The 18704-nt window shown below is 36.6% G+C and overlaps 1 protein-coding gene across 2 annotated transcripts; it reads left to right on the top strand.

Moving 5' to 3' along the window:
• The first annotated feature begins 1317 nt into the window (after window positions 1-1317).
• alkbh8 (alkB homolog 8, tRNA methyltransferase) lies at window positions 1318-17484 on the top strand. 2 transcript variants are annotated; one of them, XM_015389309.1, is made up of 12 exons: window positions 1318-1478; window positions 2014-2147; window positions 2822-2922; window positions 3432-3554; window positions 3783-3878; window positions 4043-4147; window positions 5335-5405; window positions 8283-8389; window positions 8564-8724; window positions 10826-11097; window positions 14325-14474; window positions 16791-17483. In XM_015389309.1, the coding sequence occupies exons 1-12, from the start codon at window positions 1338-1340 to the stop codon at window positions 17388-17390; spliced, it is 2061 nt and encodes a 686-aa protein (XP_015244795.1). In that variant the 5' UTR covers window positions 1318-1337; the 3' UTR covers window positions 17391-17483. The 2 variants fall into 2 exon arrangements, with proteins under 2 accessions (XP_015244795.1, XP_015244796.1); XM_015389310.1 differs by lacking the exon at window positions 2822-2922 and having other exon boundaries at window positions 1335-1478; window positions 16791-17484.
• Window positions 17485-18704: the final 1220 nt, after the last annotated feature.

Raw genomic sequence — 18704 nt, forward strand, 5'->3', positions numbered from 1 at the left:
AAAATTTAAATGCACTGATGAAATTTTTAAATTCCATGAACTGGAGGTTACTGACTGTGCATCTGGTTAATTCCTGCAGTGATATGCAATGTCAACAAATGGAGACAAACCAAAGAAGTTTTTATAAGCCTGCTTAGAAAAAATATGCAGAGTATTGTTTTCATGTGAGGGATGGAATTAGGGTGGTCTCCCTCCAGAACAGCTGTTGTTTTGCAGACTAAACAAAGCAGCCATGTTTCAGCAAGGAAGGGTTCTCACCCCTGAGCCCGGCACATAAGATGGATCTGGACAGGTGAAGGTTTGGTTATGGAACAAACCCTCAATCTATAAATGTGTTTGAAAGCAAAGATGGACAAATATCCACAAGTGGAGGACTCATGTACTCATTTGCATGCAAAGAGAATTCAGAATCTCTATGCTAAATGGCATCAGGATATACATAGAGACAATGATTTCGCCTATATGATATGAAAACTATGTTTAGAAGAGGTGATATGCATAACAAAAAGAGAAGAAAGGGGAAGTATTTTTGTACTTCCAAACCTTATAATCTTAAACCAATATAATCTTAAAATGTATTTATTAAGTACTTATTATTTTTAAGCATTTATTTATGTGCATGTTATTATATTTTTATGGCTCCCTCACATTGTCCAAAAATATAATTGTGAGGTAAATTGCTTCTCTAAATTCTCCTTAGGTGTGAGTGTGTGAATGGTTGTTTATCCTGTTTGTCTCTGTGTTGCCCTGCGACAGACTGGCGACCTGTCCTGGGTGTACCCCTCCTATCGCCCGTAGACAGCTGGAGGGTTACCAGCACCTCTAGCGACCCAAGCAGGGATAAGCGTGACGAAACATGGATGGCTGTTTAAAATATGTCCTTCTGATTTGACAGTATTCACATTTGTTCCACAGTTTTGTGTCATCATTAAAATAAAATTCTATATAAACTTTATCAATTTGGGTTACCATGTATATGAATGGTGCAATGCAACCAAATTAGCTTCTGCTGTGTTGTGTGATGCAAATCATATACCTCTCACTAAACTTTTGTTAACACTGATCTTTAAATAAACAGTCATTATATATTAGATTAGATACATTTCTATTAAATTATTTATATATTGATTTTAACCACATAGATATGGCTACTGTCCAGGAACTCTCTGTGCTATCCATTCCTGCTTTGCATTGCTTTTATGTTTAAAAATAATGTTGCTGAAGCTGCTTTTGACCAGAAGATATCTTAAATGGGTTTGAACAGAACGTTGAAGTCGAAGTCGGGAACCTTAATTTTTCGGTGCTAGTTGCACCCGGACAGTTTAGTGGAACGAACCATGGACTCCGATGTGGTAAATAACGTGAAATGCGCCGCCAGAAGGAGCAAAGAAGACAAGAAAGTGTTGAAAAAACAACTGAAGGCCAGTTTCACTTTACTGAAACATGAAGGCATCAGTACAGCATCGCATCCTACCAAGGTGAACAAAAAAACAAAAACAACTGGAATTGAAGACGAATGTTCGTTATCTTAAAATAAACACGGTTCGAAGCGGTGGCATTAAAATGAATTACAACAGTTCAGTTGTTGCCCATATGCAGCAGTATATAATGTTTATAAAAGGGGAAGTTTTGCTTAAACGTTCTAGACATTTCTGCCTAAAATCAGTCAGAAAATGTAAAAAACAAAACAAAAAAGAAACATCTGTTAAAGTTAAAGCTAAAGGAGTGGCTAAATGTCTACTTTGAACATGTGAAATAAGAGCAGTAAAGAACTAGTTTCCCATGAAAACAAGAATTTGGTATTTTTATAATAAGGTGATGTCAGGACCATTTGATGGGATAGAAATAGGTTAATCACTAATAAAAGAACAGCATTACCTTCCATGTGGCAGAAAAGGAAGAAAGCCCAACTAAATCAAAGCAAAGCTGTACAACTGACTGTTTAAGAAATAAGGTTTCATCTGACCTGAGAGCTTCAGACTCACTGGTTCTTCTCTTCTGTCATGCCCGCAGAGTTTGGTGGTGGCGAACGGAGGACTGGGGAATGGTGTCAGTCGTGAAGATCTGCTCACTTGTCTGGAACATTATGGAGATGTGGAAAGTCTGCTTATGCCTCCTCAGAAGCCCTACGCCTTTGTCACATTCAGGTACTGCCTCATCAGGAACATGTACTTTATCATTGAGGCTACCTGTTCAATTAGGATTAAAGACATTTTTCTTTTTTTACTGAAGTAAAATCCTTTTAATCAAATCAAATAAATGTTTGAGAAATTCATGCAATGCTTGTTTTAAGCCCCAAATTTCTAGAGTTATTCGTTTTTTTTGTTAGTTTTCTTTAAAATAAACAAAAGATTACTACAAAAAGACAAAAAAATATATAATTAATGAATGATAGGTATTTCTAAAGCAATCACAATGTTGATATATGAAATCAGAAAGCACCCAAGAAGAGTGATTAACGATGTATGAAGCGAATGCTTATTACTTTAAAGAAAGGGGTACAAAATTAATTCCAGACTAGGTAAATACTTGAATTAGCTTTCTGACTTTTCCATAACGCGGTGAGACACTGAAGATGAACAACGGGAAACAGACAATCTAACACATGCTGAAAAAGGCTTCAACTTGTTTTAAAAATCATACATTAGTTGTTTAACCCATTGTGATTACAACTGAACTCATCCCAGAAATATTTATTAAAAAAAATGTGAAGTTTCCCTGTCCCAGGGTTGTGCTTGTGTTTGGTTGATTCAAAAAACTGGACTCTTTGACCCAATTGCTTTTGGTTTGACTGAGTTTTGTCTTTTTTTGGCTCTTCCAGATCTGAAGATGGCGCCCGGAAAGCTCATGCCCAGCTTAACGGGCAGAAACTGCAATCTGGGGAGAACAGCGTTACACTCTATCTCAGTTATGTTGATTCAGGTACATGATTTTAGTTTTTAATCTACTTATAACGACATAAAGCTTTAAGTGGCGTGAGTCATTCTTTGAAAGTCTGCTTTTATTGCTTCAGTGCTTCTAACTTTATAAAAGAGGTGCTAGCTAAGACTTTTGACGTATGAGATGATTATGTAAAGAATTACACATTTCTTTGTTTATAATTTCTTTTTTTTTTTTTTTTTTTTTTTACCGGTACTATTCCTTAGAAATATAACTTAAATTGTGCTTCAAAAAGATTCACTAGTCCTATCATTTTTCTTTTCATCATTATGTTAGATTTCCCCATCTAAAGATGGAAAAAAAAAAAAAAACTTTGTAAAAACCACCAGAAATCCTAAAGGAGTTAAAGTTTTAGGTAGAGTTGAATCTTTAGAAGTGAATTGAAAAAAAAAATGGCTGCTGACTCTTTACTTATGCATGATACTGCAGCTAAAGTGCATGTGGTATATATCAATAACTTCTCTACTTGTATCACCAATGGTTGTTTGCAGTAAAGCATAAAGAAGAGGCGGTGGTCCATTTTCCTGAGGGGCTAACCCTGGTGGAGGATTTTGTGTCGCCACAGGAAGAGGCTGTGCTCCTCGCTGCTGTGGACTGGTCAACTTCTAATGAAGGTAGCATTGGACAGAGCTTCCAAGTTTTGCTCTTTTGCAAACATTTATTTTTTTAACTTAGACCAAGATCAGTTTTCAAGGTCAAAACATACAGCACCCTCATTATAGGCAGCGTTTAGGGCTCAATAGTTGTTAGCTATCCTCGTTAGGTTTGTTAAAATTCAGATGAAGTGTCACATATCTATTGCTTTGATCATAATCTTACTTTTTTTGTGTGTATTTCTTTAGCTCAGAAAGCTCTGAAGCACAGGAAGGTGAAGCATTACGGCTTTGAATTTCGCTATGACAACAACAATGTGGACAAGGACAAACCGTTACCTGCAGGTATTCATTTTAGTCCATGTAAAGAGAAATTTATACATTTAGAAAGAGAAATGTACCTGTCTGAATTTAAATAGATGAGGTTGTTTGCATCATGTCCTGCATGTTTTATAAGTTGTTTCCTTATTACATTAAACGGCTAACCGTAAACTTTTTTCTGTGCCCAGGTCTTCCTGATGAGTGTCTACCTGTTTTGCAGCGATGCTTGCTGGACGGCCACATTAACGTCCTGCCAGACCAGCTCACTGTGAACCAGTATGAGGCTGGACAGGGTGAGTGTGCTTCAGTTTCTGTTTTGTTTTTCTCACAAATTTAAACACAACTTCTTGTTGTATCAACATCAACTACTTGGGTTGCATCAGCAGCACATTAGTTCAATTGGGCATTTATTCCAATATATTAAGCATCTATCAACACTATCGTTGTCCTTTTTTGTTTGTTTTATTTTCCAAGGGAGGTTGTTCCAAAGAAGCCCCCACAATTTATTGTGTATTTTTAATTTATTGTCCTTCTCCTTTTTTGCCATTGGGTCATTAAAAAAGGGTTATCAGAATCAGAATCCTTTATTTGTCATTGCTCCACAGGGGTGCAACGAAATTACTCGAAAAAGAAAAAAAAAACAGTACAAGCAATTAGTGCAAATTTATAAATCTAAAATAAAAAATAAAATAAATAAATAAATACGAAAAAAGTTTAAAAAGGGATACTGCGGGCTCTCCTGAGGTAGCGGGTACAGGTTATTGCACTGTGGGATGTCATGTGAACAAATCCTACATCACTTTGTAAACTGTGTCCTTAAGCAGCCTATTTTTAATCAGTATATTTTCTTTTAGATAAGTATTTGGAATTGTTTGGCTCTGATTGCTTTGGCATTCAGTCACAACCACTCAGCTACCTTTAAAAAAAAAAAAAAAGCAATGATTTTTATTTTCATCCTTTTATGATTTCAAAAGTATCACAAAATATTTTGATTAGATTGTATGTCCATACCTCCCAGTACCACTCCAACTATGGGCCTAAAATACATTTAATACATAAATGAATCAATAATTATTTTAAAATGTACTACTTTGTTGTGACAATGTTGGCGTTAGTTATTTTCTTCTTTTATAAAAAAAGAAATCTCAGTTCATTTCTCCCCTTCTTTGTCATTTGCTTTGCATGGGACTCAACGCAAAAGATAGAATATATAGACAGTCTGCAGTATTTTTGAATTTTTTATTAATATCAAAATTGATGTTTGCTGAAAAAAAACATATTTCTACTTCCCACTAGGTGGCAGCATATTTGTTTTTCTCTGGTGGATCCTCAGTTCTTTATTCATTCATTACTCAAAAGTAAAAATGTGTCTTTTGTTGGAAAAGAAAATACATCAGTTTTGGGAATAAATCTAAAAGTCTTGGCTCTCACACATCAGAGGTCTTTTAAATTAAATTCTTTGCATTTGTGCCCCTTTCAGGAATCCCCCCTCACGTTGACACTCACTCTGCCTTCGAGGACACCATCCTGTCTTTGAGTCTTGGGGCAAAGGTAATCATTTGTGTTTTGAACACATCCTTCTTTCCTGCGATCCAACTTTCCAGTCTGTTTTAGCGAGAATCTAAAGGTGCATCTTAAAAAAATAATGGAAGATCATAAAAATAATATTTTTGTCACTCCAGAAAGTGAGATTAATACTTATTTCAATTCATTACACATAGGGCCAAAGATTTAAAGCTTTTATTTTTTTTAATCTTGGATATACAGATAGCAGATTATGAAAACACAGTGTCTGGGAGAATAAGCGTTTGCGCACAACTCAAGTTTAAGTTTACACTGCACGGTTCTAACTAAGCAAAAAAAATCTGACTAGTCAAAAGTATGTGGTGTTTCTAAAGACTTTATATTATCAAAGGCAAAGCAGAGGCTTTTGAAACATAAATAAATTTCAATCATCTAAAGAAACACTCATTTTCACATCATCATAGAGGGATATTTTATGTAGATTTTCTAGGAAAAAGATTAATGGCTTTGAAAGAACTAAATGTTTAAAAAATGTCTGCACTATATAATATATGAGTTTGCTTTGTTTTGTTACTTTTCCACCACTTTCCATCTCATCATTGTTTGGCCAAAGAATTCAGCATGGTGTGTGCAAATCTCCTGTTTTAAAGCTTGTAATCAAAATGAAAAGCTAAATGTCCAGTTATATAGGTGCTGATTAAAGGGTTGAGAAAATGCATTCTGCATTTCTGATGAAAATGTCCACATAGGAACCTGTATGCATGTCTATAAGAGAGAGAGATGAAGAAGGATGAGCGTTCCTGTAGAAAAGCATGGTCTCCCACCATCATTATCGATTCAGTCACATCCCACCGGTTTCACAGATTGGTTCATTTTCTTCCAGATTGAAACGGTGCAGAACTCTCCCGCCTCTCTGGGGGGCAAAAATGAAGCAGTTCAGCTGTGAACCGAGGGAAAGATCTGGTCATTAGCTGGAGCTTCTCATGCTCCTTTACAGGAAAACACAAACTCATGCCCTTCTTCCTCTCCCTCCCTTATCCACACAGACACACACCAACTCTGGACAGAATCCAATTTTCCTGCTGTCAGAAGTTGAACTCATGCAGTTGGGAGTTGTGTGAATGTAATTTCCCTGCAGAGCGCGGGTTCTTGGGTGCTGTAAGGAAACATTAGGATCAAACAGGCACCAGGATGGAGGTGAATGTTGGTTAAAACTGAGAGTAAACTTAAACCGAATTTGTTGATGGAGGACTGACAAATTAAATGGATTAATACAGAAGGTCCAGATAAAAAACCACTTGAAGAGGGGTTATTGTGCAACATTCAGTTGCAATATGCTTTCCTACCAGCTTTGTGGCCTTAGAGGAAAAATAAAACTAGATTCCAAAAGAAGTTACAACATAAAGAAAATGAAGGGAAGTGGCGATGCACATGATCTCAAGGTATGGCTGATGAATTCCTTTATTAATCGGCCCGCGCATGCACGTACCAGACCGAATTAAGAAAAAAACGCTAATATTGGCAACTAAATGTTTTCGTCCATCTTTAAACTAGAGCTTCCAATGGAGCTTTTCAAAGCCAAATGAAGGCCGGGTTCAAACTTCAATCAATAGTTGATCATTTTTATTTTGCGCTGCTCTGAACCTTTTCATATTAATGCCCTTTTACATCATTATTTTTAAACTGGTTTCTTTTCTCCTAAACTATTCACATTCTGATCACTGCTGCACTTTATAAACGATAATGTTCATTTCACTATTTCATTGTTGTAAGCTGCTCATTTCACTATAGTAAGCTGTATGCAACGGAATTAGATTTTGTATACACTCTGTGCATAAAAAATTATAAAATAATAAAAATATAATAAGAATAATAAAAATAAAGTTCGTCTAAGTGTAGTTCCTGGTTCTACCTCAGTTTGAGAACTACGGCTGGGAACTGTCTCTATCTGAGGAGTTTAATATATTGGTGCCTTGTTTGGACCTTAATCTGCAGGATTAGTAAAAACAAGGAGTATTTATGTCTGCTGCAGTGAAGAAACAATTGAGCAAAAAAATCTATAATTCATTCCATCTTTGTTCCAACTCATTTTAACCTCAGCCTGCTTCTTCCTCAGGGTGGATAGTAGGGCTGGGCAATTAATTACAATTGCATTATAAACACTTCTAAATAATACAGTTTCCAAATAATTTTGTATTTACCAACAGTAGGACTCAAACTTTCTAACTCCAGCCCCTTAAGAGTTGGTTATGCGTTTAAAGCGAGTTTGCTGCCAGAGAAGGGAAGAGTTTAGAGGTTTCAATGCAGCATTAAAGTCCTGACAATAAACTCTGGACAAGAGAGAAGCCAAACGTGTATTTTATTGTGTTCAGTGAAATAAGAAAATTAAAGATTTCAGCTCTGGTGGGAACTCTCCATCATTGAGGGGGGGAACTTGGAATAGTGGGGCTTTTCCTCTGCTTGAAGAGGCATCAGGGATTGGATCAGGGGAGGTATTTTTGACCTGAGAATCTGTCGTGGGATTATTTATCCCTCCTGGCCTTGAAACATCTTAAGATGAGTGAGCAGGGGTGGTGCTGATGAGAGAGACGTTTGAGTTTTTGTCTCACACGCGATACTGGAGAAGATTGTGGACATCCTTGTTTTTTTTTTACTATTGATTATAGCAAGTATAAGTTTTAAGTAATACTCTGCTCATATAAGTAGGTTGTTTCTAGAGACGGACACGGACCAACTCATTTCAGTCAACATTTGTTTTTACCCGTTTAGTTTTGCATTAAACTGATGCTATGAAGATCTGCAATGGAGACAAGTCTTCTGGTAATTTATAGTCTCCCATCCTTGTTAGTGCTGTTTTATCTCAAACAGTTTTCTTTTCACTCCATCCTCTTTCTCTTCCTGCAGGCAGTGATGGAGTTTCGTCACCCAGACGGCCGTGCTGTTCCTGTGGTTCTGCCTGAGAGGAGCCTGCTGGTGATGAAGGGGGAGAGCAGATACCTCTGGACACACGGGTGTGCTGCTGGACTATGTCCTACTGCTCTTGTCTCTGTTTGCTAGTTTCTCATAGGTTTATTCTGGGTTTTACAGTTTGGAGGCTTTCTTCTTTCCCCTAATCCATAATCTCTTGAACTTGATCACAACAGTGTCTCCTGGTTTTATAGTTTGTCTCTTTTACCATCCATTAGGATTACGCCTCGGAAGTTTGACCTGGTGCCAGCTGGTGAGCCGCAGAGCTCTGCTGATTCTGAGGCCGACCTCAGTTCCCACAGCGGCCTCACTTTGAGCAGGAGGGGCACCCGGACCTCTTTTACTTTCCGCAAAATCAGACAGGAACCCTGCTGCTGCGGTGAGAATGTGGAATACATCGGCCCAAAGCTGGTATCAAGGTTTTGACGTCGATGAATTATAAAAAAAAATAAATAAATAATAAAATGTTATTTCATTTAAGGACTTTCAAGGTTTCATAAATACAGATGACAAAATATAGATTATAGGAAGGACATGTGAAATCTTCACCACTAGGGGCGCTGTTGAGCACTTTCTGCAGACCAAAACAACACTTCATTTTATTAAAACTTTTTATCAGGCTTAATAGCATGAAGCAAGAGATAATTTGGTTATACTGAATAATGTTAATATTAATAATAATTAATATTAATAATAGTATTGATTCCTCCCATGAAATTCAGACTGACTACACCATATGTGTATAAATTGTAGTTGAGAATAAATTGATTGATTGATTGATTGATACATTGTTGCTTTTAAAATAATCTTTTACTCCCTTTATGGCATTATTATATTTTTCCATTTATTTTAATATGCAGTGCGAGATTTCTCCGCATCTCGTCATTTTTTTTTTTTTTACAATAAAAGAGAAAAAAAAAACAGTTAAATTGATGTTTGTGAGTAGACTGAGCGAGACAACTCAGAATATTTGAAGCAGAGACAACTACTCAGTCATGTTAAATTTAGGAACAAGTTATCCATATTAATTTTAGATTACTTGTCAAAAAAAGAAAATCCTGAATGTAAGTGAGGATCCCGATGGGAATCAACAAGCTTCATTAAACAATACTGCCTGTGTGAGCTGGGCTGCCGGCCATCGGATCCATTGCTGATCAACTCCAATACTTAACCCACATGCCACCATTAATTCTAGCATTACAATGACTAAAGTTAACATAGCAACAAGAGTCTACCAAGATTGTAACACCAGCAAATACAAACATTTGATTTAATTCTGTTACTCAGCAGTCCAGGAGAGGCTGGAGCTGCTTCTAATCTAGAAGTTTTCTCCACGTTGGAAATGCGAGGCCAGTTTTAATCCTCATTTTACCCCTTTCTTTATCTGACAGCTTCTTTTTCTGTGACAATGATCAATTCTGATTGTTTTCAGGTCAACATTTTTCTGCCATTTTGCTCCTATGCTACTCTAGTAAGCCCTGAGTGGCAGCTCCCACATGCATGCATGCATGCACATGTATCCAGGTGGGCTATTTAAACAATAGAACAAACGGAGAGATGGTGTGACTTTCCACCATAGTGCATCTGAAATTATACCTTTAGTTCTTCACAAATGTTTTTTAGTTCTTTTATCTAGGATAATAAAATGTTTTTCATTGCTCCTTTAAAAATACTCCATATAGTTCATCTGATGCTTTTTAAATATTGACTAATTGATGAATGAGCTAGTGAGGAAAAATGCTGTGTAAATGTACAGGTACCCAACTGAATCTAAATATATCCTCATTCCTTTAAGCACAAATCGGTAAAAGTTCAAATCAAAAGGTTCAAACCTTTATTATCTAGATTAAAACAAACTGGGTGATATCCTTTAAATGTTATTTATTTACTTCATGGGTGTGTTTTTTTTAATTTGGCCCAAAGATCCTCCATGCAGTATGTCAGTGTGAGGTTTTATGGTAGACCAGCATAAACCAGTCTGTGATGGCTGAAGGAAAACGTTATATTTACAGATGAAAAACTGAAAAGTGTGGCATGCCTTTATATTCAGCCTCCGTTAAACAACCTTTCATTGCCATACCAGTTGCAAGTCTTTTGAGTTAGCTACTATCGGCTGATGACATCTGCAGACTGGATTTTTTCTCATTAACTCCTAAATAAAACTAAGTGACAATAGTCTTCTTCGTTCATCTAATTTGTACCTTTGAACCCTGAGTGTGCAATGTTTTGTTACCCAAAAGTTTTCAAGTATTCAGATTCGGATGAGTGCGTCTGTAAATTGAGTTTTTTTTAAAAGTTTTTCTAAACATTCTCAATAAGATCAATTGTTAGTGTTGGTGTTAACTTCCCGCTGCATAAAGGGTTAAAATAAAATAGCTTTCTTTGTTCATATTTGTAAACTTTGTCTAGCTTTGCTGTTTGAGGCTTTAGTTCAGAATAAAATGGTTATAATTGAATTTGTCCTGTTTCTCCTCCTCCAGCCTTCCCCTCTGCCTGTGATAGTCAGGGTGGAACCTCCCCCAATCCGTCATCCCCGCCCTCACTTCCCTGTTGCCATGCCGATGCCACCCGTTTGGAGGAAGAATACGTGCACCGGGTGTACGATTCCATCGCTTCCCACTTTAGCAGCACTCGTCACACTCCGTGGCCGCGCGTTTGCCACTTCCTGTCCTCACTCCCACCAGGAAGTGTGCTGGCCGACGTGGGCTGTGGAAACGGGAAGTACCTGGGAGTCAACCCTAAGTTAATCTCGGTGGGTGGGGTCAATTATTGACCTGGTCTGTCACTCTGAATCAGTCTGATTCATTTTGTCATTTTAAACTGTGTAGGTTTTCAACAAGGCAATGATTTGAAGATATGAAAAAAAGAACTGCTTATTTCTTCTTTAAGAGCAAACTGATGTTAAGGTTGCTTTTTTTCCTGATGAACCAAAGATTTACTGCTGGGGGAGTAAGGGGCCTATTTGTTAAAGCAGTACGCTTGTGCTCTGAGAAGGTTGCAAGTACGATCCCACAGCCTGCACTCTGGGTCTCTGAGCAAAACCCTTAACCCCGTACTGCTCCCTGAGTGCCGCACAATGGCAGCCCACAGCTCCCCAAGGGGATGGGTTAAATTCAAAGTTAAATTTCTCCAATGTGAGATCAATAAAGTTTAGTTATTATTATTTTTAAAATTCAAAAACACTCAAACTTAGAGAAAAATACTAGAATGTTTTTATTTTTTCCCCCTTTTGGGAGAATGACAGACATGAACCAAAACTTTAATTTAGCAACAAAAAAATAAAACTATTTTTTTTTAATCTCATATATTTAGTATGTTTTTTTAGCTAAAACAATATAAACCCTCTTCTGCTCCTTGCAAATGCATTTATAAATATTCAAGTTCTTCATGTTTGTCACATTACAGAATAATGACCACATGTTCTCTTGTGGTTTTTATTTGATCTACCAAAAAAAAAACTGAAATTGTGCCATAAATTCGTGTTTTCCACCATTTAATTGCATACGTCTGCATATAGTCCCCCTGTGCGTAATTATCCCTAGTGTAAATCCAGGCCTCAGAACATGAGAGATTAAAACTGCATCATAAAGACAAAGCATTAAAGCCAAAAGTATAAAACAGTGTGTGAATCTTAAAATGTCACAACAAAGACTGTATTTCAGACAAGAAAAGCAGTAAAAGGTGAAGCAGGTTTGTTCAACGGTGTCTCTGAAGGAGCTGCTCAGGTAGGAGGATAGTTGAACAGTCTGGCCTCAAACAGAGCAATATGAAGAAGAAAAAAACAAAACATTTCCTGTTTTTCATTTATGGGGTTTTGGAGTTGCATTTCTTCAGCATGATGGTGAGCTGGTCTGAGTCCATGGGCAGATTGATTGAGTTTAACACAAGCCAATACTGTCAGAAAACCCGTTAGAAGCCACAAAACATGGACTGGAGTGGAGATTCGCCTTTCAGAACTTTATTTTCAAACAAAGAGCTGAACTCACAGCGCAGTAGTTAAGATCAAAACATGTTCATATGTTAGAAAGTGCAAAAACGTAGATGGATTAAGAATACACTGATGCTGCCCATATACAGCTTTTAACTGTATGTGATATAAAATCATTGCTGACGTATGATTTTCCTTTAACTTTATAAATTGTAGTTAATTAATTGGAGTAAATACTTGTTGCATCAAGAGTTTCAAAAACATGACTGCCGTTTATTGAATTCTGGGCTGGCGGGCCTTAGAAAGTGAGCCCCAAAATTATTTGATTACAATAATCAAATTTGATAGCAATCATTATGAAGCGTATGATTTGTAAAGCACAAATTATTTAGTATTTTGGAAACTTAATATACGAGTTCAAAAGAAATGTCATATGAGGAGATCATGAGGTGAAATATTACAACTCTGTTCAACTTTTTGCTGCTGTTTGTGCATCCACTAATGGCACAGCTTTGATGTTAAAATCCTATTTCGCAGTAACAACAAACAGGTCAGGCTATTAGTGTTAGCAGTGCAATTTGTATTCTTCAGCTATATTTCACGGAAAAAAATATGACAAAGCTGCTTCATAGCAAGGTTGCAACTTTGAGCCTGAATATATATTATGAAACTTTGATTATGAATATAGAGATAAAGCTCAAGTTTGGGGATTTTTAACTTTGTAAAATAATGTAAAATCAGTGAATGCAAGCTTACCTTTTTCTGAATACGTTTAACAGGATTCTTTTTGGAGGGGAATTAAGTGTTTGTTGCCCACTGAACTGAGGCTCTGCATTGGTTTTTGTGCTCATTTTTTCGGGCCCGCTGTCCCAGAATTCAATGCGCGGCATGTTTTTGAAACTCTTGATTCGTGTATTGTGGTAAACAATCTTATTTTCAAAAAATATATATATAAAGAAGATAAATGAGTTGTACTTTGTTCATTGGCATTAACAGGAAATCCATCCTATACCTGCCGCAGGTGCCTGCTTTAAGTGCTGCTTATCTGTGTTTGTTCCAGTTTTTCAGAGGTTTTCCTGTATTTAACAAACAAGGTTAACTTATGTTCAACATTTTTGACCTGAAAAGACATTTGGAAAGTTTGAGGAGCTTTACTTTAGGATACATCTTTACATTAGTTTCCTTTTTCATCTTGTAACATATGAGCTTTTATAAATAGTCCAAAAAATATCTAAGGTTTGCATCATTACACAGTCCTAAAGCATAACACAGTGCTCCCTCTACATCCTGTTGGGAACATTCACTGTAGAGAGAATCCTTCAGTATTGCAGGACACCTCATGTTGCTCTTTAAGACATAAAGTGTATGGATGTGTGTAGCCAAGGAAAGGGTGAGATCAGTGTTCCCTCTCCAGTGTCTGCAGGATGCCATCCTTCGCATTAGCTTAGTTTCCATGGTAATATCCAAATTTTCTGTTTACGTATGCACACCAGGATATTCATGTTTGGGGATTTAGGAGAAGCGTGTAAGCAGCTTATCTCGACTCACACCGTAGCTGTAATAAATCATCAGTGAGAACATTGTGATTATGCAGGTCGCGCACCAGTTTTCTGCGTTTTATTCAGCTTCTTCCAATATCCTCCTCACCCAGGATTCTATTCTTCTGTACTCTAATCTTTTTCCTCTCTGTCCTGCTCTCCTGCTCTGTCTCCTTCTCTAGTTTGACACCATTAACATTCTGGGATTTAATTGAAATAAATATGGCTAGTCTCTTACATGTGAATCATAAATCTCTTCTTACAGTTTTCTCTTTTGGGAGGAGACCAAAGGACACCTGAATGAACTGACTAATCATGAATTATCACAGTCATCTAACTGCCTCCCTTCTCCTTTATAACTTTATTCCATTTGTCTTTTCTCTCTCTCCTTTTAATCTTGACTTTATCTTGTCTTCCTCCTCAGATTCTTTTTGATCTCTGTCATATTTACAAGTTGTGCTTAAATCTTACTCTTGCCCTTCATTACCTCTCCGTGTGTTTGTCTGATCTCAGGTGGGATGTGATCGCAGCGGCGCTCTGGTCCAAATCTGCGCTGAGAGGGGTTTCAATGTGTTCGTATCTGATGCCCTGAGCGTGCCCCTCCGGACGGCCTCATGTGATGCCTGCATTTCTATAGCCGTTATACACCATTTTTCCACACAGGTATGTTTAACTGCTAAGGTCTCAAGATAAAAAAACACGAACGAATAACATGTATTGAACAGAATTTTACACAACAGGAAGTTATCTCACTGCAACACAAAATATATTGTGTTTTAGTGTGGAGGAGAGCTTTGATAACAGGTAGTTACTATCGATACTACTATAAGTGTTATAAGTGGAGTTATAAGTATGTGAGAACTCATCATTTAACTGCAACTGCTAGCTGTTAAATTCAACCTGCAATTCACACTTGATATGATGCTTAGATGAGGCAGATGGGTCTGCAGATGCTTTTTTTTTTTTTTTTTACAAATTAACTTGTGCAAAATGCTAGAAATGTAGAAATGTTTCTAGTATTGTTTAGTCATGTTAATTAATTATAGATGTATGATGCAGAAATGCTGATTGGTGCTACTAGCTTCACTCTGTGTGCAAAAGCTTTGGACTTAAACTTGTTGCAAGGTGTTCTGTGATCTTTGTTTGTTGTCATGTGTTTGTTTTTTAAGCACAGCATCATTAAATAAATCTTATGAATTGGTGACATATAAAGAAGTTAGATCTAACCTTAATGTTCATGGTGGTGAAAAGCAACAATCACCCCTTTAAATGTACTTAAAGCTGAACGGGATATGTATCAAAGTAGTTAGAAGTCAGCATATTTATCAAATAAAAGACCATATTCTCCCATCTGTCACTCTATTGAAATAAATGACCTTTTTCTGAACCTTCCTTCATCTTTAGGTATCAATTTAATCCTATATCATGCCCCTGTTTTTAAACTGCTTCAAAAATAAATGTTTTCTTTGGAATGGAGCCATAAAAACTGTATCCTCCTGCTGTCCCATGAAACCAACCTAAATGCACAATATGGGGGGGTGTGCTCCAGCCCACTGTGGGTGTGATAAGGTTGTCGGCTTCCCATGAACACAGTGTTTTCATTACCTCTTTAATGCACATTTGTGCTGTGTAATCTTCCACTGCTGCTACCCGGCTCCTGTTACGACAGAGGAAGGTTGGTGGATTATCAGTCAGATGGGAAAAGCTGTGTATTATAGAGAGCATCCCACAAGACAATCCAGTAGCGTTCCATCTTCTTGTTGATTTTTAAGTGCTGTAGGGATTTGTTAAGTGTTTTGAATGGGGCCTTGTCCACATAAAAGCTACAATTATATATCAAGCATATATAGCAACATTAAAAACACACAATCACCTACACACATTTAACAAACCTTCACAATTATCTGTCACACTTATTTACACAGATGAAAAGAGAAGAGCTAATATTTCCAGTTCAAATCATAATAGCTTCATGTAACTTTCTTAAGTTATACTGCAAGCTAGAAAACACGGATGGAAGTTTAACTGTTGTTTATCCTTATACATCTGCTTGACTGATTATGAAACTAGAATAGGAGCTGCAAGTTTACATTTTAGGGTGTAAACAGTGTTCATTATACTCCATGTGTTAATTTTCTAACTTTTTACAGGTCTGAAATGAGGGTTGAAACAATTAAATGCATTAATTGTGATTGATTACTGAAATAATCATTAACTGATTAATCGTTCACTGGAGTTGAGCAACTGTAAAACATTACTTTAGATGAAAGAGCAACCCACCTTAAGCAGCAATTATATTAACATTTTAAAAAACTAATTATGTAAACATTTTGCATTTAAGATTAAAAAAAACTTTTTCGTTTGTCAATATGCTATATGCAAAATAAGTAAAGTTGTCATAAATTGTTACATTCATGCTGATTTTTGCAGTTTTTACCTTAGTCAGTTAAATAACATGCTGCTGTCATTTTGCACATCACTGATGTTGCTATTTTCAAATCTCCATTATTGTAAAAATGTCCATAGCTGTATATTGGTTATTTATTGTCCAAGGGCACAGTGTTTATGTTGTTAAAACACTTTACAGTACCATATTTTATTGCTTATCTTTTAACTCTTTACTATTTTGTTATTCTTATACATTTTTCTAAGGTCCACATTTGTGTGACTATCATCTTTTTGCTGCTGTAAACACCAGAATTTCCCAATTTTGGGACAATTAAGGGATTTTCTATTCTATTCTAGAACTCCTCAAGTAATAAAATTTGTTTCATCTGGTATAATTCTGTAAAATTATCTTCTTTAAGGAACCTTTAGCTATCCCATTATTAATCGATTAATCAAATCCATTTTCCAAATAATCGTTAGTTGCAGCCCTAGCTAAAATGCTATTGTAATTACACGGAGAATTAGATTTAACTACTTGTTTTCCCTTTATCGTTGGAAATGCTGAAGGTTTAAATATTTTGTGTGTTGCAGGAGCGTCGGCTGGCAGCAGTGAGGGAGCTGGTGAGACTTCTAAAGCCTGGAGGCCAGGCACTCATCTATGTTTGGGCTTATGAGCAGGAATACAACAAGCAGAAGTCTAAATACCTAAAAGAACAGAACAAACAACATAATGGAGGAAGAAGTAAAGACTTACCAGAGGGGAGCCAAGATGTGCATGAAGAGCCAAGTATCCTCACTGCTGCAAACCAAAGTGGAGGCTTAAAAGATGTCAGCAATATGACTGAAGGGAAGCTTAGTGTCCACACTAACCGCACAGCCTTCAATTCCCAGGACCTTTTGGTTCCCTGGCACCTTAAAGGGAGGAAAACACAAGGGGTAGAAGAAGCATCATGCAGGTTTAGTTCCAGAGGGGAACCTAGTCTCTTAGGTTCGGACTCCAGTTTGTCTTCTGACACCACAGAAAACCCAGATCAATTTCTTAGTGACAGGCCAGTGCCTGTCTTTCATCGTTATTACCATGTCTTCCAGCAGGGGGAGCTGGAAGAGCTCTGCGTTCAGGTGACTGGAGTCCAAGTGCAGACCAGCTATCATGACCAGGGAAACTGGTGTGTAGTATTAACAAAGGAGTAACAGTTTGATAACAATTTAATGATGTGATTTTACTCATGCACAGTTTTTAAGGTGAAATAAATCTGAGAATCCAACTAAGTATTTGCTTGTGTGAAGAATTATCTTTTTTTCCCTACTATAATTAGAGCCAGAAGTTTTCAAAGAAAGCTTTTCTGTTTCCATGAGGTCATCACTTTTATTTCTCATCTATATTCCCAAGACTTTCCTTCTTTCTGGTTGATCCTGCTTTTTTTGTCCCAGTTAAAACCAACTAGTAGTGATGAGAGATAAGCTCAAATATCTCATAAAGCCTTGATCTTTGAAATGTCCAAATATAGTCAAGGACAGACTTTAAGTGAACATCCAGTGCTGCCTTCCCTCTGGGAGATTATTCTTCCCGTTCCTCTATTTAACCAGTTGACATTTCAGATCTGTTTTGAGACGACGTTGCAAAGGGAAGCGATGCATTTCTAATACACAAAAAGTATAACAGAGTATATAAAAAACATCTAGAAACACTTCCATACAGAGGACTTTGACTCAATAGAGTTGTCATCAAGGCTTCAGGTTAATCCAGAATCAAAAAACGTTTGCAGATTAAGTCCAGGTTTTTTTGAAACATCAGTTTCCAAAACCCTAAAAGCTTTTTTTTCCCTTCTTTTTTTCTTTAGGAACGACTATTAAAAAAATATTTATCAAAACGAGATTCTAATTTTTTAATACTGGCAAGTTTCCCCTACAGTATGTGGTTGGTGATTAGGCATCGGATGGTTTTCACTATTGAGGTTTTAAAAAGTCAAGGCACCTGTTGATACACACTGCAAGTCACCTGGCTGAGAAGACCTACAATTTCTTTGGTTTCAGAAACAAGAGTTCCAGCTGTTTGGAAATACTTTAAGTTGACGTAGAGAGTGCTAAAAACTGAAAATCTTTTTAAGTTAAAACTAAAATTGGAAGTAGCATTAAGTATAGGCTAGCTCCCTAAGCAGGAAGCCAGATTAACAGCTTTTCACAGTTATAATTTAATTCATTTAAAAGCAGAAACACAAAAAGTATTTTTTTTCCAATTAGCACTAAAAACTACACATACATTTTCTGGGTGTTTGTTTTTATTGGAAAAAAGTAATGTCACAGTGTACCATATGGCAACTTTTAATGTGTATGTAAATATTGTGATATGCAAAATCCAGTCCAAACCCTAATGCTTATTTTTATAAGTATTTTTTTATTGTGGTATTAGCAGGATATTTTTTTTTATTTAAAACCTGAATAATAAAATAAAATCGTTTTACTTTGTGCGCTTTTACAAATAATGTAATATATATATATATATAT

Source organism: Cyprinodon variegatus, unplaced genomic scaffold, assembly GCF_000732505.1.
Source record: "Cyprinodon variegatus isolate N-32 unplaced genomic scaffold, C_variegatus-1.0 Scaffold454, whole genome shotgun sequence".
Taxonomy (NCBI): domain Eukaryota; kingdom Metazoa; phylum Chordata; class Actinopteri; order Cyprinodontiformes; family Cyprinodontidae; genus Cyprinodon; species Cyprinodon variegatus.

Coding starts and splice junctions, on each gene's coding strand:
- alkbh8 (XM_015389309.1), top strand. CDS start 1,338: ATGGACTCCGATGTGGTAAATAACGTGAAATGCGCCGCCAGAAGGAGC. Junction 5,406..8,282: donor CTTTGAGTCTTGGGGCAAAG/GTAATCATTTGT, acceptor CTCTTCCTGCAG/GCAGTGATGGAGTTTCGTCA. Junction 8,725..10,825: donor ACAGGAACCCTGCTGCTGCG/GTGAGAATGTGG, acceptor CTCCTCCTCCAG/CCTTCCCCTCTGCCTGTGAT.